General features: G+C 50.6%; 1 protein-coding gene across 27 annotated transcripts in view; it reads right to left on the reverse strand.

Annotated features, from left to right (window-relative positions):
• Positions 1–258: 258 nt before the first annotated feature.
• The window catches only part of CAMK2G (calcium/calmodulin dependent protein kinase II gamma), a 55,419-nt gene continuing 29,011 nt past the window's right edge, over positions 259–26,666 (reverse strand). For 6 of the 27 annotated variants that reach the window (XM_044942270.2, XM_044942272.2, XM_025284789.3 and 3 more), the window contains 12 exons: positions 26,371–26,413; positions 23,804–23,866; positions 21,827–21,870; positions 13,530–13,562; positions 11,246–11,314; positions 10,073–10,117; positions 8,587–8,635; positions 7,274–7,387; positions 5,168–5,243; positions 4,719–4,813; positions 2,781–3,025; positions 259–2,292 (listed from right to left, as the gene is read on the reverse strand). In XM_044942270.2, coding sequence (XP_044798205.1) covers positions 2,793–3,025; positions 4,719–4,813; positions 5,168–5,243; positions 7,274–7,387; positions 8,587–8,635; positions 10,073–10,117; positions 11,246–11,314; positions 13,530–13,562; positions 21,827–21,870; positions 23,804–23,866; positions 26,371–26,413 — 864 coding nt within the window. In that variant the 3' untranslated portion in view covers positions 259–2,292; positions 2,781–2,792. Of the gene's footprint in view, positions 2,293–2,780; positions 3,026–4,710; positions 4,814–5,167; positions 5,244–7,273; positions 7,388–8,586; positions 8,636–10,072; positions 10,118–11,245; positions 11,315–13,529; positions 13,563–21,826; positions 21,871–23,803; positions 23,867–26,370; positions 26,414–26,666 lie in introns of those variants that run through there. The other 21 variants (XM_044942275.2, XM_025284773.3, XM_044942284.2 and 18 more) reach the window with 17 other exon arrangements.

The raw sequence follows: 26,666 nt of genomic DNA on the forward strand, positions 1-26,666 counted from the left end.
AGACGGGGGCGGGGCCCGGGGGCGGGGCGAGACTCGGAGCTCACCTCCGAAGAGCGCAAATTCTCCCCAACCCCAATCCTAAACTCGCCTCATCAATCCAGTGGGGTGATTGGAAGCTGATTAGTTTAGGAGGAAGTTTTATTCTAAAATGGGTCCAAAAGGAGTGGGAGAAGGTCCAGTTCTCCACCAGAAGCCTTGTAACCCAGGCTGTTAAATCTAAACCTCTGGGCATAAGCCTCCCACAGCAGTAACACAATGGACTGTTTAAAGGTTATTTTATTAAATATCTTCAGTTCAAGGTTTCATTGTAACAAAGCTATGAAGGGTCTACCAACATTCAGAACAAACACTATTTTTAAATTATTTCTATGTCATCATGCAAAAATTCTGCATCAAATGCCTTCCATTTCCTGTTTAAAAGGTGGTGGTGGTGGTGTTTTTTAATAGTCTATTGTCTATAGATGCTGACATTAGCCCCAGAAGAGGAGTAAGAATGCTAAGAAGTGGGGCTGGAGCAGCCATATGAAGCTATGGGTCTTAATGAACTCTAAGACCATTTGTCTTCAAGCCAGCAAAACCAAACCCTGTGGTGAAGGTGTCTGCGTGCTGGTACTGCAGGCTGCAGGGCGGGAGACGGCTGGGACCCGGGGGCTGGGGCATGCAGGAGGTGCTCAGAGGAGCCTGGCTAAATCCAAGCACCAGCACCCGTGAGTATGCTCTCTTCTCAGCTGGCTCCAAGGTAAACCTGTAGCTTTGCCTCTTCTCCCAGCTCCTGTGCCTCCTTAAGGCAGTCCAGGGAGCTGGGGTCTACCCATCTCTCCCCCAATAGTGCAGACATTTGTGCAGACAGACCTGCACAGTTGTTTGGGGGGAAACCAAAGCCATGACCAATTGCTCCTCCATTATCATCTCTGCTATCTGCTTAGAGTATACATTCTTCCCTCCTGGAATGGAACTCCTTGAGCACAGAGAGGGACAACGAAGGTAGGAGCCTTGGCTCTGGACATCTCTTTTGGGTACATGCAGGTGAGACGGGGGTGATGCCCATGCAGATTGTCCAGCAGTAAGTCTATACTTCAGTTGGTCAGTAAAGAAGTCTCTTTATAGAGGATACCTCTTCTTGCCAGAGTAGTCAAGTCAGTCTCAAAGACAGGAAAAGAGATTGGCGTGCAGCAAGGGAAGAGTAAGAAGGGAGGCAGCCCTGAGGGCAGCCTGAATGCATAGAAACAACCATCAACTCAATCCCGCTGCCTCACTCCTCCCATCCCACAGGGGCACTTGGCAGAGGGCCCAGGCCCAGATGAGGGTCAACACAGGGACCACCACCAAGAGAAGGCAAGACAAAGATGGTCCAAGTCAGCACGGAAACAGAACTGCCAAAGGTGGCAGGGGGAGCCCAGACCAAGGCCTGGCTCTCTCCTTGCTAAGTTATTAGAAAACAAACACAAAGCAAAGCAGCAACCCCTCCCACTTCCCAGCTGCTAGGATTGGGCCTCAAGATCAGAGCCCACGTGCATTGTGCATCCTATAGAAATGGATGAGTAAGTGAGTGCATGTCAGACTAACACGAGGTTTCTCATCAGCTTCGGAGCAGACACGCTTCTGCAGCACCAATTCTCTTCCCTTCTACGCTAAATGGTAGAGTACAGCAACGTCCGGGCCCTGCTTCTCAGTCCTGAGGCCACTGCTTCTCAGCTGCCTCCACGGCAGGCTGGGAGCTCCGCATTCTCTCCCAAGAAGGTCTGTTGGCCACGGTGTTCTCATAAGCCTCGTTCTAGGCGCGTATACAAATTCTGAAGAAGTCCATTCTGAGACCTGGGGCAGGCAGGCCATCTCAGAGGCTGCAGTCACATCACACAGCCCCCAGAGCTCTGTCAGAGTTCTTGCCTGGTCCCGAGTCCATGGAGGCCAGAGGCCGAGCTCACCTCTTCAGGGCTGGTGGGTGAGCCCACTGCTTGTGCCAGGATGGGCATCACATAGACTCCTGCCTTCTTGCCAGCCCAAGGGCTGTCGATGGTTTTAAAACACATCATGGTATGGATCCCACTTTTTTTTAACAATCTTTTTTTTTTTTTCTTTTTTTTCCCCTTAAATGTAAAAAACACCTCGGTACAGCAGAGACAGACACGAAGGGCGGGCGGGAGGGCTGCATGCAGGGGCGTGCATTGGCTGCTGCCGCTTTGTAATTTAATTGTTTTAAACCTCAAACGAACAGGACTGCCGCTGTCACTCAGGCCCTCCAGAGCCACTGGCTGCGAAGGTTTGACCTCCGGCTGGGATCTCCTCATGCCCCTGTCAAACAGGACAGACGTGGTAACAGGACAGAGGACAGTACGCACACAGGAGTTCCAGAGACTTAAACACATTATACACGTGGTCAACTCTGCCTGAGAAGGTGGAGGATGGGGGGGGAGCTAGTATTTAAACAGAACATCGCCTCCTATTTGCTGAGCACTTACTGACTGCTTTACCTACAAGGACCTTATTTAAATCTCACAACAAAGGAGGCAGGCACAGCTCGCTCCTTCCCTCTTTTTAACAGCTGAGGCAAACGAGGCTTAGGGAGGGGAAGTAACCTGTTCAAGGTCACCCAATGTAGTGTCATGGAGCCAGACCCAAGTCTGTCTGACTTGAGAGCATAACTTATTGCAACCACCACACTGCCGGCCTTCACTGCGCTCCTGGGACGGCCCGAATGTCCTCCCCCAAGGCCACCTCTCAGCCCCTTCTTCCTCCTCTGACCCCACGTGTCCCAGCCCCCCGCTCCCCACCAGGTGCACCTGTGGCTGAGCTCACTGCAGCGGTGCGGCAGGGGCCCCTGAGCAGTGATAGTGGACATTGAGCCACTTGCCATCCCGGCGATGCCAGACCCGGGTCTCCTCCGACTGGCTGGTGCGAGGCCGACCCTGCCCATCGATGTACTGGGTGAGGCGGATGTAGGCAATGCAAGCCGCGTCCTCTCCGATCACGTGGACGTGTGGGTTCAGGATGGTGGTGTGGATGGGCTTGCTGTTCTTGGACAGGACTGTAGTGGGCAGGGCGGGGTGAGGTAGGTAGGAGGGCGTCAGGCCTGGGGACGGGCATTTTCCTCCCAGCCTGCACTTCCCAAGTCTCACCCTCTCTCCAGTAACCATTCTGGGAGTCGCCAAGTTCCCCCATACACTCTCCAGAGGCTGGGAAACCCCATTAGATTAGTTTCAATTATTTAAAAGGAAGAGAAAGGTGGGTTGCAGTGTTAGCAGCAGCTAGTATTTTAATCAGACAATGTACTGCGGGTTTTACATGCATGAGCCATATTTCTTGGTCGATATTATTTTCTTCGTTATAAGATAAGGAAATAGGCTCAAGGAGGTGAAGTAATTTGCCCACACAACATCTGAACTCAAGATTATCTTAACGAAAGCCTGTGACGATCTTTCTACCCCGACAGGTGGGTTTAGATTTCATAAGCGTTGTGTGTGCTCAGTCGCGTCTGACTCTTTTGCAACCCTATGGACTGTAGCAGGCCAGGCTCCTCTGTCCATGGGATTTCTCAGGTAAGAATACTGGAGTGGGTTACCATTTCCTTCTCCAGGGGATCTTCCCGACCCAGGGATCAAATCCTTGTCTCCTGTCTGGGCAGGTGGATTCTTTACCAGTCTGAGTCATCTGGGAAGCCCTTATAAGGGTTGGCTTGTCCATAACTAGGGCTGTAGAGTAAAACCAGGAACTTAAAATATTCAATATTGATTTTTGACTTTTATAAAGGTCCAAAGTTAAAAAAAAATAAAGTCAGCAAAGCACCAAGCTGAGGGTACTCCCAGAGCCCCCAGGATCCTCTGGGGGGAAACCAAAAGATGTGTTGCCATTATCAGCAAACACCATGAACTGTGTTGCTTTTACTGAGATTCACATTTTAGTTCAATTCGAATGTTAGGGGCTACACAAGACCTTTCAGAGAGTTTCTGTGAGCTCTGGAATTGCTTCTGGCTAATAGACTTACTTAGATAACCTAGGCTTTATATCTGCAGCTGAGACATGAAGAGGATGGTAGTTAGCAGAGAAAACAGTGAGAAAATAAAATTCAGGGCAGGATAGGGAAGGCCAAGGATAAAGTGGGAAAGATGAGGGAAAAAAATAAGGAGAGGGATGGTCTTAGTGGAAAGAAAGATGGGAGGAGGTGATGAATTAGCTTCTTATGCTCTGGGACTTCCAGGAACTGTCTGGAGCACAACACCCCAGCCACCCACCCCTAGCCAGGACTCCTGTCTCCCTCAGTGGCTGGAAGGAGGACCCTAGCCACAACTTCTGACCTCACAGTTGCCAACGGTGCCCTGTTACTTGCTTGCACATTCTTATCCTGGTTTTAATTTCCTCTATTGTGAAACCTGCAGACACAGAGCTTCATTATTACTCGTTGATATCATCTCAACCTAACCTCTCATGGTTTCCAAGTGCCTTGGAAAGAGGTAAGGCTTAAAGAAATACAGTGGCCTTGATTATTATACAGCGGCACTGCTGCAGAAAAGAGGGGCACACGGGGCTCGGGGAGGAGGGCCTTTGGAGATGCCAGCTGAAGACCATCCTCAGGCCCCCGGAGGCAAGCACACAGACCAGGGTGCGGCAGGCAGACCCAGTAAGGGAGAAGCGGGCGGCTGGGAAGAGGAGAAGGTGAGCGGGGACAGAGGCAAGGGGGTGAGGGGCAGGCAGGAGTATCTCGGCAGCACGAACCCACTCACGATTCTCAAAGTAAAACTTATGGAAATCCATCCCTTCCACGAGGTTACCCAGGGCCTCAGGCTCAAAGGAAGTGAGGCCTGGATCACAAATCTTCCTACAGGGGAGGGAAAAAAAAAAAAGCAGCCCGTCAGTCTTTTATGAGAATTACTGTCTATCTTCCTCCAGCGGCAGCAGGTGAGCTGTAGGCTGGGCCTGACAAGATGGCTGAGATCTCAGGGCCCTGCCAGCTGAGCAGCTTAGCTCCACCTTTTCAACCCACCAGCCTGGGCTCCATGGGTGGGCTCAATCACCAACGTCTACCTGGAAGGGTTCCCAGGGGCCTGGTGTTTAACTCAGATGCTGTGCCCAAGGCCCAGCCTTCTCTTTTCCCTGGATCCCAGCTGCTTTTTGAAAGGCGGGAAAGGCTTGAGAGATGACTTGGATCTCAAGGAAATGGGTCTCTACTCACGTGTAGGCCTCAAAGTCCCCATTGTTGATGGCCTCAATCAGTTGTTCTGTGATCTTAATGATCTCCTGTTTCCGCACTGTAGGGGGGAAAAATCCAGCAATTTACCCATGTGAGACTGGGATTCTCCCAAGTGACGCAAAGCCCTCCCCAATCCATCAGAGAATCCCCTGTGATCTCTTTGACAAAGACATCCCTCTTCTCTCTTTAAGGCCCTTCTCTGGAAAAGCGAGCCCACCGTTCTCTCCCTTCGCCCTCTGTTGTCCACAGAGCTAATGACCCTTTTGTCCTAAAGCCTGCCTTATGATCCTCCGGCCTTTGCCTCCCTCTCCATCAATAACCAAGATGCAGAAAACACTCTTGTCTTTAAAGCCAAGGAGGCTGACACCCTGTGAATACTCTGCCCTCAGTCTTTGTATCCCATCCCCACAGGTTCAGGCTCTCAAAGAAGCATCTCCTGGATATGGCTGTTTCCACCACTCATTTCTCTCACCTGAAGGGGCTCAGTCAGGTCTCAATTACCAGCTCCCTCCCACCCCATCCCCCCAGCCCTCACAGAGTGGTCCAAAACTTAGCTCTGGGCACCAGCCAGCCTGAAAGCAGACTCTAGCCAGGGTTGAGGAGGGCTCCAAAGAATGAATAGACCCCTGGGATGGATGCTTAATTCTCTTCGCCTTATTCGTCTCCTCCACAGGGCTTTTTGGGGTAAAGGGTCTTGGAACTATAAACACTCTTTTTAAATGGAGCCTCTTACCAGCTCCGTTTACCCTTGGAAAAACTCTAAATCTCACACCAGCTCTCAAGCCAGGATGTGTCCCTCAGGAAAACCAAGGACAAGGCTCAGACTGACAGGCAGGCAGAGTTGGTGCCCTCAGAGTGCCCCCACCCCAATTCCAAGCCAAGGGACTGCTGATGACACCCGCTCTTGTGGGCAGGAGAGCACGCTCCGTCTCACAGGGAGCGCCACAATTAGCAGAGGGCGCTGCCAGGGTAAGGGAGGCCCAGCCTAACCCTGACCGGAGCCCCAGGCTGGCCCAGGCCATGAGCGAGAGGCTGCAAGACAAATGTGAGCATTAGAACAGCACAGCCAAGGGGCACAGCTGGGAGAGGACAGTGGAGCCACACGTACAGCCAGCACAGGGCCCCGCGGGCATTAGCACCATCAGGAGGGCCGCTCGGGCGAATAAGCAGGAGGTTAGGGGAACCACAGAGCTTCATCCACTTTCTAAAGGCAAGCAGGTATGTGCGCACACACACACATGCACACGCGCACACACACACACACACACCCCTCTCCAACCCCACCAAGCCCATCTGCACGCACGCGCGCGCGCACACACACACACACACACACACCCCCTCTCCAACCCCACCAAGCCCATCTGCAAGACCTGACTGGGGCCCTACGGGTGAAGAGGCTCGTGTTTAGAAACTCTAGAAGTATCAATGGTAGGAGGGAAAGAAGCAGACGAAGGCATCCTCTACAAAAACACAACTGAAGATGTCAATACAAGCTACCACTAACCAGCTAAGCATCGTATCAAGACATTCCACTATCCCGTTTATATTTCTGAGGTGTCATTTTATTACCACTTTACAGATAAAGAAACTGTAGCTCCAGGAGGTTAAGCTACTTCACGCATTTTTGAAGGTAGTGGAGCTAGATTTAAACTCAGGTCAGTCTCACCCCAAGCTCTTAGTGTGATATTATGCTGACCCTCAAGAAGCACCGAGGGGAACACGTTTTCTTGACTTTGAATTTCTCCACCACCTCACACCCACTACCGTGGGCCTGACTTCTGACTCCACCTTTCTTCCCGCTCAGCGCTGAGACAAGGCCCTCTGCGTATCCCACTGGCTTTCTACTCCTTCCCTCCTGCCACATTCTTCCACCCGCTTTTCTTCATGTCTTTGGGCCCCAGTCTCAAGGACCCCTGTCTGGTCTTAACAGCACCTCCAATCAGCTCCCCCACCCAGCAGAGGCTGAGCTCCCGAAGTCACTAGATGACGGCTGGGCTGACAGCTTTGGGCGGTGGGTGAGGGGATCCCTGAGGGGCTTCAGCACGAGCCAGGGAGACGGAAGCCAGAATGTGCCTCCCTCACACTTACTGGCTGAGGAGCAGAGAGAAGGCTGGGGCTGCATGCCTGCAGAGGGGGCTGTCCTGTCCCGGGAGCTCCGTCCTTCAGGCATCGAGCTGCCATTCCCAGTGCGGAGCGGGGCAGCTAGCCAGCCAGGGCAGGGCAGGGCAAGGCAGAGCAGCCAAAACAAACAGAACAAGGCAGGTGAGCGAGCAAGCCGGACAGGACCCGAGCCCGTGGCACTGAAGAACTGAGGCAAGGTGATGCCTCGGGTTGCTGTGGACCTGGGACCACGTCCACACTGGCAGAGAGGCTTCCCAGCAGAAAGCCCCAGGAAGGGGCACAGACCTGGGTTTGCGGCTTCCAGAGGAGCCTTCCAACAGCCTGTACAAGGAGCCCTGCTCCCAGGGAAGATGTTCTAGGGACCAGGGCTACAGGGTCGAGAGCCCAGCAGTGAAGGAGCCGCTTACTCTGCCAGTATCACCAGAACTGAAATGACCTGATGTCAATCCCGGCAGCCCTGAAGGCACTGTTCTTTGCTGCCTTATATGTTTCTGCTTTCTCTTCTTTTCTTGATTACCAAAGGTTTGCTTGCTCCCTTATTGCCTCGGGTGTGCTCGCTCAGCTGTGAGCTGCAACATTCCTCCGACTTTTCTGAGAACCTGGCCTAAAGTCACTTACTGAAGGCAAAGGGAGCAATCCCAGGAGGCCAAACCAAAGAGCCGGACAGAGATTCACAGTGGTCTGGCCTGCCATGCCTTCCCATGTCCCTTGGCACTCTGGCCAGGCCCAAACTTAAGCTGGTGTTCTCACGGGACCAGTGGGGCAGGGCCAAATGTGGCTCTGACTCCGTCACTCATGCCAAGGCTTTGTGACGCGAGTGACCCACCAACCCCAATGCGTCCAGGACTGTTCTCGTTTTAGAGCCCAAAGTTCTACATCCTGGGGAGTTACCTTAGTGCCCGGGAAACTGGGATCACTGGTGACCTTATTAATGGCTCATGACGTCTGCAGGCCACCTCTGCGGGGACTCAAGATGTCCCTGATCTGGGATATCACACTGTAGCAGCGACAGGAGCAGCTCTCTGAGCCCTGGGCCTGGATAGGCTCAGGAAAAGCCCTCGTTTAACTATCCTAGACGTGGAGTCAAAGAAGAGAAGCCACCTGCCCAGCCCAGCAACACGAGACAGGGGCCTCATCCCTGGGCCCATGGAAAGTAGCTTTTAGGCCAAACCCTCTCCTAGGGTACAAGGAGCCACCCATCTCAGTTCTGGGGGCAGATGAGGCAGGTGCCCCCTCGGGACACTGCTGGGGTCCCTTCCCCACTATGGGCCAACACCTACCTTTGAGGTCCTCATCTTCTGTGGTGGTGTTGCAGCTCTCTGTGGAGCCCTGCGGGCCAAAAAGAACAAGTTTCTATAAACTCAGGCCCTTGGAAACCAGAGGAACCAAGCCGAACAAAAGCAGAGTACGTGTTCTATGGGAGCTGCAAGGAGGAATCAGACCCTTGCCATGTGACTCTTATAAAACTCTGATTCCTAAACACCCTCCCGAGTCTTCCCTAACTCAGTAAATGTACCACTTATCCAGTTGTTCAGGCTAAAATCTGGAAGTCTGATTTTATAAGATGCTGATGCCTTTCCTTCTTCCCCTCATGTCCCAATTATCCAATCTAAAACCAAATCGGTCAGTTCTACCTCCAAAATAAATCGCGTCTTACCTCCTCTCTTCCAATGCACAGCTGAGCCCCAGATACTAATATCTGGCACCTGAACTCCTACCATAGCTGACTGGCCTCCCTGTTTTTACATCTGCCTCTTCCCTAAAGTTCTTGCCCATAACACGGCCAGTTTTTCAATGTGTAAATTGGACTCCATTACTCCCCCGCTAAGAGCCTCTAACAGCTTTTTGTTGCTGCTGGTAAAAAATACAAACTCATATCAACCTGACCAAGCAGGTCCCACCTGCCCCTCCAGCTTCACCACCCTCCTGCCTCCCTCTCCTTGCTCACCATGCTCTGAGCTCTGATTTCCTCTGCGCCAGGCCCCGAACCCCACATCCTCACTGTCTAGGGCACTCTGCCTCAGGGTCTACCTGGCTGCCACCTTCCAGTTGTTTAGTGTTTTAGCGCAAATATCACCTCCTGAAGGAGGCCCTTCCCGACCACTTAATTAGAGGCCCTGTTCGTTCTCTATTTACTTTGTGACATTTTCTTCACAGCATTTATCGCTACTGGATTTTATCTTATTTGTACAGTTTTTGTTTATCATCTGCTTCCCTTACACCTGTGGAGAGAGATTTCCTCTTGTCATCTCTGTAAACCAGAGCTGTGGATGGTTCAATAAATATTTACTAATGGTAGTAAAAATAAGGAGACAAGGATATTGAGGGCATCAAGGAGCGAGGCGATGGAGAATTAATGCTCTAGGATTTGTATGTTTTTGCCTCTGTTTTACTAGCTCATGTTTACTCTGATTTAAGCTTCACCAGTCATGGAGGAAGATTCTATTATTATTAGCATCCCCAGTTTTCAGATAAGGGAACTGAGATGCACAGTGGGAGGGTGACTTGTCCAGTGGCCCAGGGCCAGGATGCAAATGCACACCTGTCTGCCTCTAGAGCCTGAGCTCAGAATCACTGAGGTATGATGTCCTTCCCAGGAACACCGTGATGACAGGCCATATGCTGCCCCCAGCCTAGACCCTGCAAACACCGTGGCCCCAGGTGCAGCCTGAAGGCTGCCGTCTCCAGGACCCTGAGACCCTGTGACCCAGCCCACCTGTTTCCTGCTGACCTGGAAAGCAGGAGGCCAGCTCAGGAGCCACTCACCTTGATCCCGTCGGTAGCGTTGTGTACCACGGTGGTTTGTGGCTCCTGTGAGAGAAGATGAAAGTTACCCTCTTGACCTGGGAATGGACCTACGGCTCTCCCCTGAGGGACCCCAGCCCTCGAATATTGACCCTATGATGACCACTGAGGCCTGCTCGCCAGTCATTCTTACAAGACAAAATATCCTGGTTCAACTGGGTCCCAGGCAGCTGGAAGGCCCAGATTTAGGGGACAGCACTGGCTGGTTAGGAGGAGAGGCCTGGTACTTAATGGGAACAGGTACTGGGGAAGCTGAGGACAAGGGCCCCTGCTCTCAAATGCAGCCAGACCTGAGTGTCCTTTCTCCCATGGGACAAGTACCCTGGAGCAGCTGTGGGGCTGAGGGTACAGGCTGGGCCTGGCCAACAGTGCTCACCAGGGCGTGTGTGGGAGACAGGGATACTGGGAGAGTGGACTGAGGTCTCCCAGAAAGATTCACAGGTGGCCCTCAGCGAGTTGAGCCCAGACCGCTGCCTGTTCCACCCACCTGTACCTCTCCCCAAGTTCCTGTCCTCAGCAGGCAGCTCTGGGGGACAGGGTGCAGGGAGGAGGAGGTGGGGAGCAGCACCGGTTCCCCTCCCTCTCTCCCAGTCACCCCCCGGCCATCTTCACTTAGCCAGCAGCAGAGGGGGCCCTGAGAGCACTTAGTGCCCTTGACTGAGCCAGGACAGAACTCAGACAGCATGGGGGCTTCCCAGAGACCTCAGCACCATCCAGAGGTAGGGGACTCCAGGCCCCCTTCCTATTCATTGCTTTGTAAAGGAGGGGCTGAGGCAGATTTTACAAGGAGGCCTTCAAGAACTGAGGTACAGAGCCCAGGGAAGCTCCTACCCTCTCCCTTTAGAAGCAGCTCACCTGCCCGGCCCCCCAGCAGACCCATTTGGGGCTGGGAGGCTTAGCTGAGAGCCCTGATCACTTTTCCCCTCCAAGAGCACAGGGAGCAGGAGCAGTTATGCCATGCAGGAGGGAGCATGGCCAAGCGGGACCATGAGGGGGCAGTACACAGAGCCACCTGCTCTACGGGGATGAGAAGGGATGTGGCCAAGGAGGCCTGGCAGGGGGGCGAGAGAAGGAAGCGGGCAGAAGCGGGAGGCAGCCAGGGGCAGGGGCGGAGAAGCCGTAGTCAGGAGGTACCATGGCCGTCTGCAAGGGCGCGGGCTCTTGGGCTGGGCTTACGAGACTGTTTTTGTTGTTGCTCTGTGGCTGAGACAAGAAAACAGATGGTTTAGTTCCTCTAGAGTCACCAAAGTTGCTTGGATTTGACTCCCAGACCTCCCTTGTCCCCCAGCTTGGTCCGGAGGCGCTAGACCTGAGGTGGGCTAACACTCCCGTGACACTCTGGGGTGGGAGCAGTGGCTGGATAGATGATCAGAGAAGATTATTTGGAGGCACCCAGAGACCTAGCCCTGGAGGCATCCTCAAGGTGAAAGGAGCTCAAAGACTCGTTTTAAAAGCATCTCTCCAGAAATCTTTGCTGATGCTAGGTGCCCTGTCATTGTACAATCATACTTCACGCAGAGAAATTCAGATCTTCTCACTTTATAGGGGGAAAGAAATGTAGTTTATGAGAAAGCAGAACAAAATTCAGAAACTCTGGGTCCCTGTGGGCAGTCCCCTGCTGCCCTTTCAATCTGCCACCTGCATTTCCTTCCCCTTACAACACTAGATTGAAGCCTGATCTGAAGAGGAAGAAGAGAAAGAAAACCTGGTCGAGGAGACAGTATCCACAGAGGAAAGGGGTGGAATTTGACTCTGGATACAAAAGGCAACCACTGACCCGGGGGAGCAGACACAGGGCTGTGCTGTTGGCCTTTTTGCCTGACTGATCTTAGACGTGATCAGCTGGGAATAAGGGCAGAACTCCAAAGAGCAGCAGGTGAGTCCAGGTGGGAGCTGTGTCAGCAGTCCCAGTCCTCAGGAAACAGCAGGCTGCCTAGCAGGCCAACAGCAGCAGGCCACTAGGCTATCTCCTTGCCTTTCAGAATATTACACTGAGTGGCACAGCAAGGGAGGCGGGAGAGGATGGCGAGGAAGGAAGGAGGCCGATCTCCAGGGCAAGGAGCCGTATTGATGCTCCCTGCCTCTTACAATCCCCTAACCAATAAATACACTGAGTCTCACTGGGAGTCCCTGTGGAACCGGGGGCCACTAAGGAGCAGCCTGATGCCTGTGAGCTCTTCAACATGCAGACACACAAATGTCCAGCGACCATCAATGTGCGGGGTGCCAAGGAGGGCACACTGGCAGCTGGGACGTGCTTTTTCTCCCCCAGAACACATCCAGGAAGCTCTCCAGACTGCCCTACTTCTTCCTGCCCGGAAGCCTCTTTTGTGGCCCCTCGGACCACACCCGAAGCTGTAACTTGCTATCAGTGGTTGAGACGTTCCCGAATCTGGGGCTCGGCATGGAACCTCAAGCCAGGTACCAGGTGCTTTAAGACTCTGCTGAACTCTGCAGGCTGGAGAAGGGGGCCCCAGGAATAGACAGAATGTGGGCCTAATCTCACAAAAGCTCTGCTCTCTTCCATATCCCGCCAAAAGTGCAGAGCCCTCCTCACTCAGCTGCTGACATGGACCTATTCGGGGCTGATTGAACAAAGCCATTGTGTTTGCAAAGCTGAGACAAAGACCCTGGCACAGGGTAAGGACTGTATCATGTCTGTAAAACCTGCCATATCTGTGGAGGGCTGGAATGTCATCCAGGTAGCCCCACCTCTGGCTTTAGTATCAAGTTGTCCCAAAAGTTCATTTGGGTTTTTCATGACACCTTATGGAAAAATCCAAATGAACTTTTTGGCCAACCCAATAGATGTTTCGTAAGGATTCAGGCTGCTGCATTCCCCTGGGTGCTGTGTGTCCCTTGAGAAAGAAGACGAGCTCTGCAGCCTTTCAGCTGGTGCCCCTGTGGGTGGGGTGGGAAGGACAAAACACGGGCACAGCCGGCTAATGGGCACCAGCACAGGGGAAAGCCGCTGAGTGACAGTGAGGCTCAGAGCCTCCACCCAGCTCCTCCACACTCCACACGGAGGCCCCCTGGCTGCCGATCCGTAGGAAATAGCGCTCGTGCCCAGTGAGCGGGGCCTCTCCTCCCGAGTAACCATGAGTGAGGGTCTCCCCCTGTGCTTGCCACCTGGCCCCGAATCCCTACCAGATTTACATCCTGCCCCGGGGCTGCTGGGGGCCGTCCACGCGCTGCAGCAGGGAGTGCCACACCACACCTTCCAATGCCTAGTTCTGAGGCCACCGGGTGACCTCGGGCACTGGACCCCGCCTGGCAGGACAGGCCACACCTGCCCGCACGGCACAGACATGCAGTGAGGATGAGGGAAGCACACGCACATGGCAGAATGGGTTTGCGTGGCTGGCAGGTGGGCGCAGGCAGCATGGAGCGGGCGGATGGGTGGGCAGGCAAGGCTCACCATTAGGTGCACGCTGGAACTCGACTTCCTTTTCTGGACACACCACAGCAAAAGGGAAAGAGAAGGGGAAAGAGGAGGTAAGAAGAGAAGCACAGAGACGCTGCAGGTTAGTGCGCCAGCGTGGGCTCTGCCTCAGGAGAAGAGAGAAGGAGGAGACCTGGAGTCCAGCACCAGAAGGGTTAAAACAGCGTCTAGACGGACAGGCACACACATCCCTCCAGACCCGGAGAAAGGGAGGTTCACAAACACTGAGTATATTCTGAGGTGTCTCAGCTTTGCTCAGAGAAACTTCTTTAATGGAGATTAAGCCACAGGTCTATGAGAGTAAGTAACGTTTTGCTGCAAATTTATGGGTTTCAGCTTATTGAGCTCACCTATAGGATTATTTCTCTCACTACTAGGTCTGCCTGAGAGTTGAGAGAACAGTTACCAGGTAAAGAGTCAAAGCTGCTTTAACAGCGCTTCACTTCGGAACCTAGACTTTTTCACTGCACGTCGATAACTTTTCAAAGATATTGGGCTTTTGAAAATCATTTGACAAACATCATATTTTGGCACCCATTTCTCTGTTGGTATGGCCATGCTCATTTATAAGATTTCAGTGTTTTATTGCGTTTTGCAACTAGGGGGCAATGGAACATCAGGAGTGCAGGTGGTGAAACATGATCAAACGGCCACACAGACGCCAACCACAGGGAACACTGAAAGCACGGATGCCTTAGTCTCAACTAGGTGCTCAAAAACTTTATGTTCAGATATGAAACATGCAAAGAAAAATAAAGACTATGTGGAACACTGAAAATACATCTCAGAAGACTATGTCTAAAAGTTGAAAGGTAATTAAGAATTTTATCATTAGCTTGCCAGGAGACAGGAGTCCTCTTTAAACGTGTTTGTCTGTCTTTTGACTTGCATATTCATTAACAATACCCAACAAATGCTTGTTGAGGACTGTTCTAGGCATGGTGAACACAGATAGATGTTTCTGCCCTCGAGAAGTTGATATTCTACTTGAGAAGACATTTTTGAGAATGTGTTTTTTGTTTTTTGTTTTTTGTTTTCAAAAGAAGGAGACTACAAGTATTTAAAAGAATGGCTCACAATTTAGAAATAGATCTAAGGAAAAAGAAAATCTAAATATAATGAGGCCTCTTGCTTTTACCCTTTCATATATACTCACATAGGAGATTTTACTTCCAAGTTATCCAAAAAAGAGGGATTTGCTTTACATTCATATATATTTATCACTTTATCCAACCAGAGGGGTAACACCTTGAAGGAAGGTCTGTATCTTATTTGTCTTGGCAATTGAGCAAAATGTCTTAGAGTTAACATTCGATCAACAAATGTTTGCAGAGTTAAACTGGGTTTGTTGATTGCTGACTGTGGCTTTCCCATGGGTTAAAGCAGAGCACAGGCTTCTAACTCGCCTGGAATCCCAGCACCGAAAACTGTGGGGGCACAGCCCAGGGTTGGTCTTGTCAAAGGCCATGCAGGTTGCTTTCACTCACATCTTGCCTTCACTTTCTGCCGTCTGCTTCAACTAATGAGGAATAAGTTCCCAATGTGCTCCCAACTGGCTCTCTTTTTCCTAAACTGCCCTGTAGGAAAACCCAAGATAATCCTTTCTACTCATGGGTTAGTTTCTACCAGGTGAGCAGACTTCTTTCCATTTCTTTCTCCATTCCTTTAGGGCTTTGCCTGCGGCTGTGCATAACTGGCCTCCTCCCCTGCAGTCAGCAGTACTATTTAATTTCCAGATTGTTTTTTAAAGAACCGCACCTCACTTATGTTTAACAATTAAACGTTTAAAATTTTAAACCAAAAGAAGTTTCAAGCGTCCTTCCCACACTGAAACATTCAAACAGTACTTAAGGAAAATAACAGGACCTCTCTCCCTTTTCTTTCTCCTCCCTTCCTCTCTCCCTTCTTTCCTCACTCTCTTCCTTCTTTCCTTTCCTTATTTCTCCCTCCTCTCTCCTTAAAGACTGGATGGCCATGCTGGCCTGGGACTAGTGGAATGCACGAGTTATTCTCAGTGAGAAGTCTGTCCTCATAAGTGGCTCTGCTCCTCCGCAGACCCTGGGTCACTGGCATCTACTTTTGAAGAAACCTAAGCAGAACCTGCGGAGAAGGCAATGGCAGCCCACTCCAGTACTCTTGCCTGGAAAATCCCATGGATGGAGGAGCCTGGTGGGCTGCAGTCCATGGGGTCGCTAAGAGTTGGACACAACTGAGCGACTTCACTTTCACTTTTCACTTTCATGCACTGGAGAAGGAAATGGCAACCCACTCCAGTGTTTTTGCCTGGAGAATCCCAGGGACGGGGGAGCCTAGTGGGCTGCTGTCTATGGGGTCGCACAGAGTTGGACACGACTGAAGCGACTTAGCAGCAGCAGCAGCAACAAGCAGAACTTGAAGTCCCCAGATTCAAGTGTGCAAGGAAGACTCGCTGCTCAAACCAATGCTAATATCCGAGAGCGTCTGTGAAAACTTCTGGACAACAAGAAAGAAATCTCCCTATGGACTCCCAGCAGGAACTGGGGAGTGGGGTGGGGCTGGGAAAGGAGGATGGGATCTAAAAGAACGGTCTGGGATGCTGACAGCTCAGGATCTTCTGAGCAGCTTCACAGGTCTCCCTCATAACACAGATTATTACCTGGACGCTCAAGAAGGCCCAGAAAAGAAAAAACCCCACACCTTGCCTTGTCCTTTCCTTCCGCTTTTGCGGCACTTTTATCCAACCACGCTGTTCATTATTATATACTCACTCCTGATTATAAAAGGACCGCAACCACATTATAAGCAGCTTGGAAAAGAGGAAAAAACACCCAGAGTCCTATCACTCTTGCCAGTCTTTTGTGTATCCAATTAAAAAGCATCACTGTAAGCGGTATATGAGTTTATCCTTCCTTTCTTTTAATACCTTACTTTAAAAATAAATAGCATCTTAATTTTTCTTCTGATTATCAAAGTAATACACAGTCTAGGTGAAAAATGTAGAAAATACAGAGACGTATATGAAATAAGTTTCCAAATTCCCATCACCCAGTGAACCTACTATTAACACTTCAGTGGGTTTTCTCCTGGTTCTTTTCCTATTCACCTATTATACACTGAATATAATCTAAAAAACTTTTTTTAAACAAAATTGAGATAGTAGTGTATGTGCTGCTTTGGACCTCATTTTTCCACTTAAAACATTTCTGTCATTATATAGTCATAAAAATTAATAACTTTGTAATGGCCAATTAGATTCCCATAATTATTTAGTCATTATCTTATTGGCTTTTGATGTTCCCCATGTCATAATCTTGTTAGCTTTTGATGTTTCTCATCTTCTCATGGTTATAAATAATGGCATGTTGAACATCTTTCTGCTTTCAGTTTTTCCATATTTTGAATGATTCCTTTAGGAAAAATTCCCAGAATTAGAACTAACGGGTAAAATAGGAACACTATTATGGCTTTTGACACACAGGCTGTTTTAGGAGGGAGTCATTCTGATTTACACCACTACCACAAACTTAAGAGTCAAAAAATGGGGACTTCCCTGCTAGCCCACTGGTTAAGACTCTGCCCTCCCAGTGCAGGGTGCACAGGTTCGATCCCTGGTCGGGGAATTAAGATCTCCCATGTCATGTGGTGTGGCCAAAAAAAAAAAAGTGAAAATGGTAAAGCATTTCAACCTGCCTCTGACACCAGTGAGACCAAACATCCACATTCGTTGGCCCATGCAACTTCCTCTTTCATATTGTTAGTTCATCTTCACTGACCATTTATCTGCCAGGTTTTACGGGGTATTCTTATTTATTACAGAAAGCTCTTTTGCGTAAAAAGAATATCAACTCATCCCATCAATGGGCTTCCCTGGTGGCTTAGATGGTAAAGAATCCGCCTGCAATGTGGGAGACCTGGGTTCAATCCCTGGGTTGGGAAGATCCCCTGGAAGAGGGCATGGCAACTCATTCCAGTATTCTTGCCTGGAGAATCCCCATGGGAAGAGGGGCCTGGAGGGCTACAGTCCATGGGGTCACAAAGAGTAGGACATGACCGAAGCAGTGAAGCATAGCCCATCCCATCACACCTGCTGAGAATATTTTCCCCAATCTCTTATTGGCCTTTGAATTTTGGTTGGTCATGCCCTTCTTAAAAATTTGCTTCTTAGTTTCTGGTCCCACTTCTATATTTAAAGTCTTTTTCCAAACATAAAACTCATTTATGGAGCACTCGATCAGGCTCAGACCCTGGGCTAGGTTCCCCAAAGCAATTTAACTGCTGATTCTGTTTGCCTTAGCCTGCGTTTCTGTGTTCCTGTAAGGACTGGCTTTGTTGTACGCTTCTGTTCTTTGACTACCTCTTTCTTCATTTCCTTTGCTGATTCTTCTTCCAGCCTCTTAAAAACAGATAACCATGAAGTTTTTGCCTTTCCTGGACTCTTAAACCTTTGTGTGCTTTGGATTCATATGGAGGAATGGAATTAGTCAGATTCTTCCTTTCATCCAAGGCTATCTGAATCTGAAATCCAGGCTGAACCCTGGCATCTGTGTATTTTACCTAGCTCCTTAGGCTAGTCTTACATAGCTGTGCCTGAGGCCAGGAACTACAAAGTTCTGCTAGAAACCTATTCCTTAATGATGACACCTTTAACCTTCCTCTCACCATCTCAGCTGTCACTGCTTTATTTCAGGTCCTATTTTGCGCAACCACTCTTTGCTTCTGCCATACAAGAGCTAACAAGAGTTCCCAGAATCATCATGCTGTTTCAAACTCATGTATCTTCACATGTGCTATTCCCTCTGCCTGGAATGTCTTTCTCTTCCCTCCCCTTAACTTGGCAAAATCCAACTAGTCCTTCAAACTCAGTTTCCTGTTCTGGCTCAGATGCTGGTCTCTCTGCTCCCCGGTGGCTATCCTGCATGCACCTCCCTCCTTGACCTTAACAGACCACACCAGAACTCGTGGTTCCCCTGTCTCTCTCCCACGGTGGACATTTTAAAGGATGGATCATGTTGCTGCCTTCCCAGCTCCTCAGACCCAGAACTGGCTGAGTAAGTGGACTCATGAGATTCACTCATGTGAGTCCCTCTTTGCACATCCAGTGTTGACCTCCCTGGGCTATACCAGCAGCTTTAACGACCTCTCCACCCATTCCCTGTTGGTCTAGTTATTGAGAATCTGCCTGCCAATGCAAGGGTCACAGGTTCAATCCCTGGTCCGGGAAGTTCCCACATGCCGGGGAGCAACTAAGCCCCATGTGCCACACTACTGAGCCAGTGTTCTAGAGCCCACGGGCCCCAATTACTGAGTCCCTGTGCTGCGACTACTGAAGCCAATTCCCCTACAGCCTGTGTTCTGCAACAAGAGAAACACTGCAATAAGCTCATGCACCACAACGAACAGTAGCTCCTGGGAGCCACAACGAGAGAACGCCTGTGCACAGCAATGAAGACCCAGCAGAACCAAAAATAAATAAATAAATCTTAAAAAAAAAAGACCTCTCTACCCAGATCTCTACCTGTCTCTCAGTCTCAATGTGGTTCAAAAGAAAATGTCTCTTCCCTTGAAAACATTCCTTCACTATTCCCCATTCCAGCAGAAATACCACCATTTCTTTTAACAGTCCTGAAACTTTGACATTACCTTTGATGGACTCTCTTTTAATCCCTGAATCCAATGGGAACATCCTTTGTCGTACCTCTTATCAGGGCTAATGTCTAATCCGAGCCTGGCACTCATGGATAGAGCTGGACCAATGGTCCATAGGCAGCACCTATTCCAGCCGGTTGGCCTGTGCTCCTCTGGTTAGTTTGAATGTTAACTCTTTACATTTCTCATCATCTTCACTTCAACCCTATACCCAGACTATAATAAGCCCTAGTTGATGCTTCTGTGTCTAGCTCCTACTGTCAACTTAAAAAATGCACAATGTGAGAGTTGTGAATTAAGTTTTATTTGGGGCAAAAATGAGGACTATAGCCCAGGAGACAGCACCTCAGATAACTCTGAGAAACTGCTCCAAAGAAGTAGAGGGGAAGATCAGTATATGTGTGATTTTGGTAAAGGGGAAGTACGTGCAATCAAACACATATATTTTTTTTTTTTTTGCAGAAGATTTCTGCTAGTCACGAGGAACACCTGTCACCATGAAGGATTTTAGTAGTTTTCTAGATATGGGAAGGTATAAGAATGAATTGGGCTCATAAAATTGGCTCCTGATTATATCTAACTATCTGAAGACCTGTTCTGCCAGTTTTCACCAGAGCATAGAGTGCCTCATTTCAGCTCTCCACCCTGAACTCCTTTCAGGGGGTGTTGAAAATTAGTAGCTGCAGCAACATATGATTTAATCCTTGTAGAGGCAGATGGTAAGTACCAATGGCAAGTGCCAATTTGTGGTTGACACTACCATCCTCTATTTACCCTTACACACTCAGCCAAGTCTTTCAAAAACATCACTCTTAACCTTCCCTGCTCAGTGGCCTATGGTGTTTCCTGTGGTCTAGCACACAAACCTCCAATTTCTCTGCCCAACAAGACCAGTCCAACTGTGTTTTCTGTATCCCTTTACCATATATTCCATGTTTCAGTTGAGCAGAGAACATCAATATGTATAACAGAACCTATAAAAAATATTTTTGTTGTTTTTAAGTTACAGAAGTAATACACTCCCATTTTAAAGAAACGTGTACAAGTTAAAAAAAAATAATGGTGTGTCTCCCCATCCTGCCCTTGCCTCCAGTTCCATTTTCTAAAGGCAATCACTGACTTGGGTCCAATCTTCCTACATCCTGTAGCTTTCTCCAGTAAGTTTCTTCCCCAGAAGCTTCTTAGACTGAACCATCCCTTGTAGGGTCCATATACCATTCAGTGCTTAGCTGATCTCCATCTCCTCTTATATCTCTTATGTGCCCCTAGCACTGAGCCTCTGATAGGTGTTTAATAAACACTTTGTGAAGACAGATTCTAGCTTCTTCTCCAGAAAGACACATGCAAAATCTCTAAATAAACTGACCACCTTTTCCTAGGGATTTCCAGGTGGCTCAGTGGTAAAGAATCTACCTGCCAATGCAGGGGACACAGGTTCAATCTCTGGGTCAGGCAGATCTGCAGTAGGAAATGGCAACTCGCTCTAGTTTGCTTGCCAGGATAACCTATGGACAGAGGAGCCTGGCAGCTATAGTCCATGGGGTCACAGAGAGTTGGACACGACTGAGCAACCAAGTACACATACATACAGCTTTTCCTAACTTGGCTCCACCATCTAGTGCACAACCCTGAAACCGAGAGGCTGCCATCAACCCCAGCTCTATGTCAGCAGGTGTGTGTGGAGCCCAAGCTCCCCTCCTTAGGGCAGAAGTACACGGAAGCAGGCATGCAGATGAGAGAGAAAGGAAGGGATGGGGGCAGGGAAAGGGGCACAGGTCTATCTCGGCGGGGAACATAAGATCCCAGGGAAAAGTCTAATTTAAACTTTTGTCTTAATTTAAAGGTTTGCATGATAATGGTTTGAAATTCTCTGTAATATAAGTTGGTAGGTTTCAAGATAGCATGAACTCCTATCTCCCCAGCCCAGGGCGCTTTCTGCCCCCAAAGCATCTAAGAACACCTTGAGCTTTGTGTGGACCCCTCTACCTTGGCCAAGCAGCCACCCCCACTGAGACTTCCTGTTTATGGGGCCTGGTCCCTCCTCTTGCCTTGATCCCCCAGAAAAGTTTCCTCACCAAATGAAGATGAGCTGTGATAACCAAGTCCCTTGCCTGTTTGTAAGGCACCTATGCCTCAAGACAGTTCTAAGACGCTTTCCCTCAACAGTATCTGAGCTGGGTTCTGGAAGTGCTTTGGAGATCAGAAAAAAGAGAAAAAGGATAGTAGCTTCAGGTGCCAAGCCTTGTGCCCTGAGTCAACCAGGCAAACTTTGCTTTCCTTTGATTAAATGGGTTTGTGCTTTAAAAAGAAAGTAAGATTAACCAATAACCTAAAAAACCCAGAGAGTCAAGCCCTGGAGATAAAACCTGTGTCTGGAAGTCAAGTTCAGGATTCAGTTCTAGCGAACTATAGTTTGAATCACCTCCCCTGAGTCTTTCCAATCAAGCTAGGGTCAGGTGAAGCACGTATCCCTCTGCCCTCCCAGGCCAGTGGAACCTGCTGTTCTGAGCACAGAGGTTTCTGGCTCAAAGCAAAAAGCAAGGATAGGGAGGTTCTTGGGGAAAGGGGAGACAAAGTGCCAAGGAGTCCCAAGAGTGACTTTTCAGGGAGAAGGGCCACACTTGGGCTGCAGGAGTGGAGACACCTACCTTGACACCGCCGTCCGACTTCTTGTTCAACAGACTTTTGGCAGCTGTGAAAACAAAGAGAAAAATCAAGTCTCCTGCATTGTACCGCTCCTCAACCTGAAGTCTGGCAGCTGGATCCGCAAGAGACTGACATGTTTGACACAGGGGCCAGGAGTCTCCTGAAACCCCTAAATGAGGCCCTTCCTGAGGCCCCAAAGCAAGAAGGGCATCTCAGGCAGCGTCAGACCCACAGGGTGGCACCCCAGGATCTCCTCTGCCATGGAAGAGGACTCAGCAGAAACAAGGACAGTCCGGGCTTAGGAGAAAACCACAATCAACACTGGGGCTGCCTGGGCGATTGGGAACTCTGCCTTCAACAGCTTCCACCTAGGCCTGGAAGCAGAATGCCAGGGTGAAAGGTGAGGGCTCCACCCCTAGATGCCATGGAAATTCTCAGGACGGCCAAGCTGCAAGGATGCAAGACATCTCCTGAGTGTTCTCAAGAAACAAGAGTGTCACAGTTCACAAAGGAGACCAGACGTGAGGACAGACAGACACAGACACAGAGACCAGGACCACCTACAGGAGGGTTTTGCCGGGGGGCTGAAGCCTTGACTGGGCAGGTCCTCAATGCCACCCTTTCCTCAGAGTCTAGTCTCTGGACCCACTGAGCAGAAAGGACTGGGCAGACAGACTGTAGCCAGGGACAGGCTGATGCTGATGAGCTCCACTAGGAAGGATGGTGATGTCTGTTGGCCACAAAGGCCTCAGGAAGGTGGCAGGCAGCAGATGGGAGATTCCAGGGAGACAGAATCAGTCCAACTGTCTGATCCACCTTGACTCTGATGGGCTTGCATCTTGGATCTACTGCTTACTAGCTGTGTGAGTTACTTAATCTCTCTGAACCTCAGTTTCTTTATCTATAAAATGGGATCGTGGCATGAAAAGCACTTAGCAGAGTGCCTGGCACATAGCAAGCATTCAGCAAGTGTTAACAACGGTCACTACTGCTGCCATTCTTCCCTTCAGGTGGCCATTCCTACCCAAGCTGGGTCTCCCGTGAGAATCACAACAACTCTGACCTCCAAAAACAGACTTCGGTCCTATCTCCAGTTAATGCTGGGGTGATCTGAAAAAAAATTTTTTTTATGCTCTTACTACTATGCCTGACCAGCCAGTGTGTTAAGTGCTTTACATACATCAAAGTTCTCAACTCTGATAGTCCATTAGAATCACTTGGGAATTTAGGGGGGGGAAAAAAAAAAGCTTATGCCTATCCCATGCCCTAGGGATTCTGATTTTATTTATCTGGGGTGGGGTCTCAGCCACAGGAATATTTTTTGGACAAGTCTTCTCCTACAGGCAGCGTTGAGAGCCTTAGTCAAAAATGATTTTAATTGTTATGTTATTAGCTCCATTGGAGAGATGAGGAAACTAAGACTGGGAGAGCTGCTGTGACTTGCTCAGGGTGAGGCAGGGCTAGGATCCAAACCCAGGGACGGCTGTCTGCACAGCTTCTGCACTCTATTGCCTTCCAGACCCAGAGGCTTGCAAGGCCAGACCTCACAATTTTGAGGGGCGTGGCTTCCCCCGCGGCGGGGCGGGGCCTACCAGTGTGGCTGAAGCCTAGTCCTGGCCCCCAGCGCAGGTCCCGGCCAGGCCAGGGTTGTCTCGGGTCGCCTTGGCCGCAGCCCTCACAGGTAGGCCAGGCTGTCAGGCGGGCGGCGCGTTGGGAGGAAAGCCTCCTGCTGCCCAGCTCCACGTCCCCAGGCTATTGCCTCCTGAGAGTTGGCAAGCGCCCAGCATGCACGGCTGGTTAGGGGGCTCCGTAACACCGAGGCGCTCGCAGATGCCAAGTTAGGTGGTCCATCCGGCATGCCCATCTCAGCCCGCAAGCATGGGACTCGCCTCCCTGGTGAGCGGGCCTGGCATGCTGGCCCTCCTGGTGGGGTGGCAGGGAGCCGAGGCAGGCGGTCGGGGAGGACTCATGCCACGTACCTTGCCCGGCCAGGCCGGCGGCGCTCGCGGCAGGCGAGGCGGGGGCGGAGCTCTGCCTGCCAACTGAGGGGATACAGTCTCTCAGTGCACAGAGCTGCCGCAAAGCCACGGGGGCCAGTCAGCAGCGAGCATGCCCCAGCGCGAGGCGCAGGAACCCGCTGCCGCCGCGCACAGCAGGATCCGGGCGGCGTGGCCAAGCCGGCCGAGCTGGGGGAGCGGAGGCGCCGGGGGCAGGCTGGTGAGCAGGTGCAGCCAGCCCTGCAGCAGTCTGGGGACCTGAGAGGGCCAGGCTTGGACAGGTCGTGGGGAAATCCCGGGGCTCCGCCTGTCCCACGACCACCTCAGGTAGAAGGTCTGCAGGCCCAAACCTGACTTGGAGAGGGGTGGCCGTCCTTTCCGAGGCAGCCCAGCCCTAGCTTAAGGCTGTGAGGCGTCAGAATCTCATCTGCAGACCTGCCTCCCGAGGGGACCTAAAGGAGGACATTTTCAGATGGCAGCCCTTTCCTTCGCCCACATTCCAAATGGTAGAGAGACAGGCACCTAGGGCCCAGGGAGGGTCTGTGGACCTAGTTCACCATGCTCCACAGCCCCCAGCTTCTCGGAGACACAGGTCACTTTCCCTCTTCAAGGCAGGTGGCCAGGAAAGGCTGTATTTCACAGTGTTCCAAAGGTGGAGATGCCCAAAAAATGAGCCCCCAGAAAGAAAATCAAGGCTGCTAAAGCAATACATTCTAGAAGCCCTGAATTCACCATTAGCCAACCTGCTCGAATCCAGGGATAAGCTGAACTTTTCTACTTGGGATCAACTCAGAAAACAGCCTCACTTGTTCCTGGAGTAGCACACCAAGTGCCCTTTCTTCTTGATTATACCTGTACACACCTTTTTCTAGAGAAGCTTCTGGAGACAGGCTCTGTCTTCACCTGTCCCAGAGTGAGGGCAGAAGAGGTTATCCTGGAATGCTTGCAACATTTTTTTTTTTTTTTTGTCTCTTGAGCCAGGGCAAAGTGAGTGTGAAGGCAGACAGAGTCTGAGCAGCAAGGACAGGAGGCTCTTTAGGGACCAGGGAAGGTGCTGTGTCCTAACAGAGACCGAGTTCCTGAAACTAGGGCACCAATTTCCTGAAATGGACAGAAGAAGCTGACGCGGAGGCTGTCTCATGGCCGGGCACATGCTATCGATTTCCTAGCAGCCTGTTTCACGTCTCTTCTACTCAGAGAGAGAACAGATCACCCCATTCTAGGGTGGGCACAGAACTGCCCTTGAGCATCCTCTCGAAGGGCTTTCTTAAACCCAGAACATAGAAGCTGTAAGCAGAAGTAGCTGACCAGAGGCCCGACGCGGGACAACAGCGCCACCTCTGCTGGAAGTAGCTCACTGCGCCCTCCTATCCCCATCTGCAAGGTGAAGCCAAAACACAGCCTTTCTTTCACGGGTGCCCACAACGCAAGACTGAGCCCCAGCCAGGGTCACAGGTCCCTCTGAGGAGGACAGTCTCCCACCTCACTGTCTAGTCCTGACCTTCCGGGGCCCTGTGGCTCACAGTCTAGAGTTCATGAAACCCCAGAGGCAAGGCTGGAGGTTACCAGGAACTACTAGAGCCAGGCCTATGGACTCAAGTTCAAGGGAGCAATCTCTGCCCAGGGAGCATCCACCTGAACCTCCTGCACACCCCCTCCCCCCGCACCATGGCTGTGCAGAGGGAAAGCAAGGGTGGGAGTCTGGTTAGGAGAAAGCAGGGGAAGTCTTGAACCAAGCCAGTGGGGCTGGGAGGGAGGGGAAGGGAGGACCGGGGAAAAGGCAAGTTGGGAAGAGACCTTTCTGTCTTTTAAGTCCTGTCATTACTCTTTTCCTCACAGAAAAGCCACGATGCTTCCCAACGGAAGGCCAACAATGATGAGGGCAGGGGTGGGAGGGCAGTTCGGGAAGGTGGAGTGTCTTGCATCTTAAAAAGAAACGTCAAGTGTGATTTACAAATTATTGGTCCCAAGACTCCCAATTCCGCATACAAATTTAAGCAAGTTCCTTTCCCTCCATCCTGCTGGCCTGTTTCTTCATTTTTACGGTTGGTATCACAGAGAATATTTTAAGCATAGTCGCTGTAAATGGTTTAAACATCTGGAATGATTTCTATTAGTCATTGCTACTTGGACACAACGACGAAGAGATCGTCCCAGTCGGCCAATTAATGGGGGTAACTGGGAAGATTCACTGTATCTCATCTCTTTTCCCAAGCACATCTTCCAGTGCCCTTGAGACTGTCTAAAATCTTAAAGTGCTGAGAGTCTTCAGAGAATTAAGAATCCCCAAGGACAACATAAATGGAAGACTGGGCAGGCTACTCTTTGTGAGGTTCTAGGAAACGCCGATCATAAACCTGAAGTCAAGTAAAGCCCCCCAGAATTTCAGGTTACAAGACTCAGCCGTAGCAGGGCCTCCAAACAGCATCCTCACCATCCTGGTCAAGGTGCTGCCTGAGATACCCAGCATCGGGATGGCATGATACCTGGCAACAGCCCATCCTGACCCACTCACCTCAGAGAATGAAAGTGCACAGCTGAACACATACCTGAAAAGTTCCTGGAGACAAGCATGGTTGTGAGGATGGCACCCTGGAAAAAGAAGAGGGTCCTGTGAATTCCATCAGGCTCTCCAGAAGCGTGCTCTGTTCTCAGGCAGAGTGCAACAGCTGGCGAGGGGCCCTCCTTAGGTACCACGTTCATAGCTCAGCTCCAGCCATGAGAGATTGTCCCAGTCGGCCGATTAATGGGGGTGATGACTGGGAAGATTCACTCTCTCTCTCCTGTTGTGATGGGACAGGGGGCGTACTGCCAAAAGATACGATTTCAGGACACTGGCAGCCTG

This window comes from Bubalus bubalis, chromosome 4 (genome assembly GCF_019923935.1).
Source record: "Bubalus bubalis isolate 160015118507 breed Murrah chromosome 4, NDDB_SH_1, whole genome shotgun sequence".
Classification (NCBI taxonomy): Eukaryota; Metazoa; Chordata; class Mammalia; order Artiodactyla; family Bovidae; genus Bubalus; species Bubalus bubalis.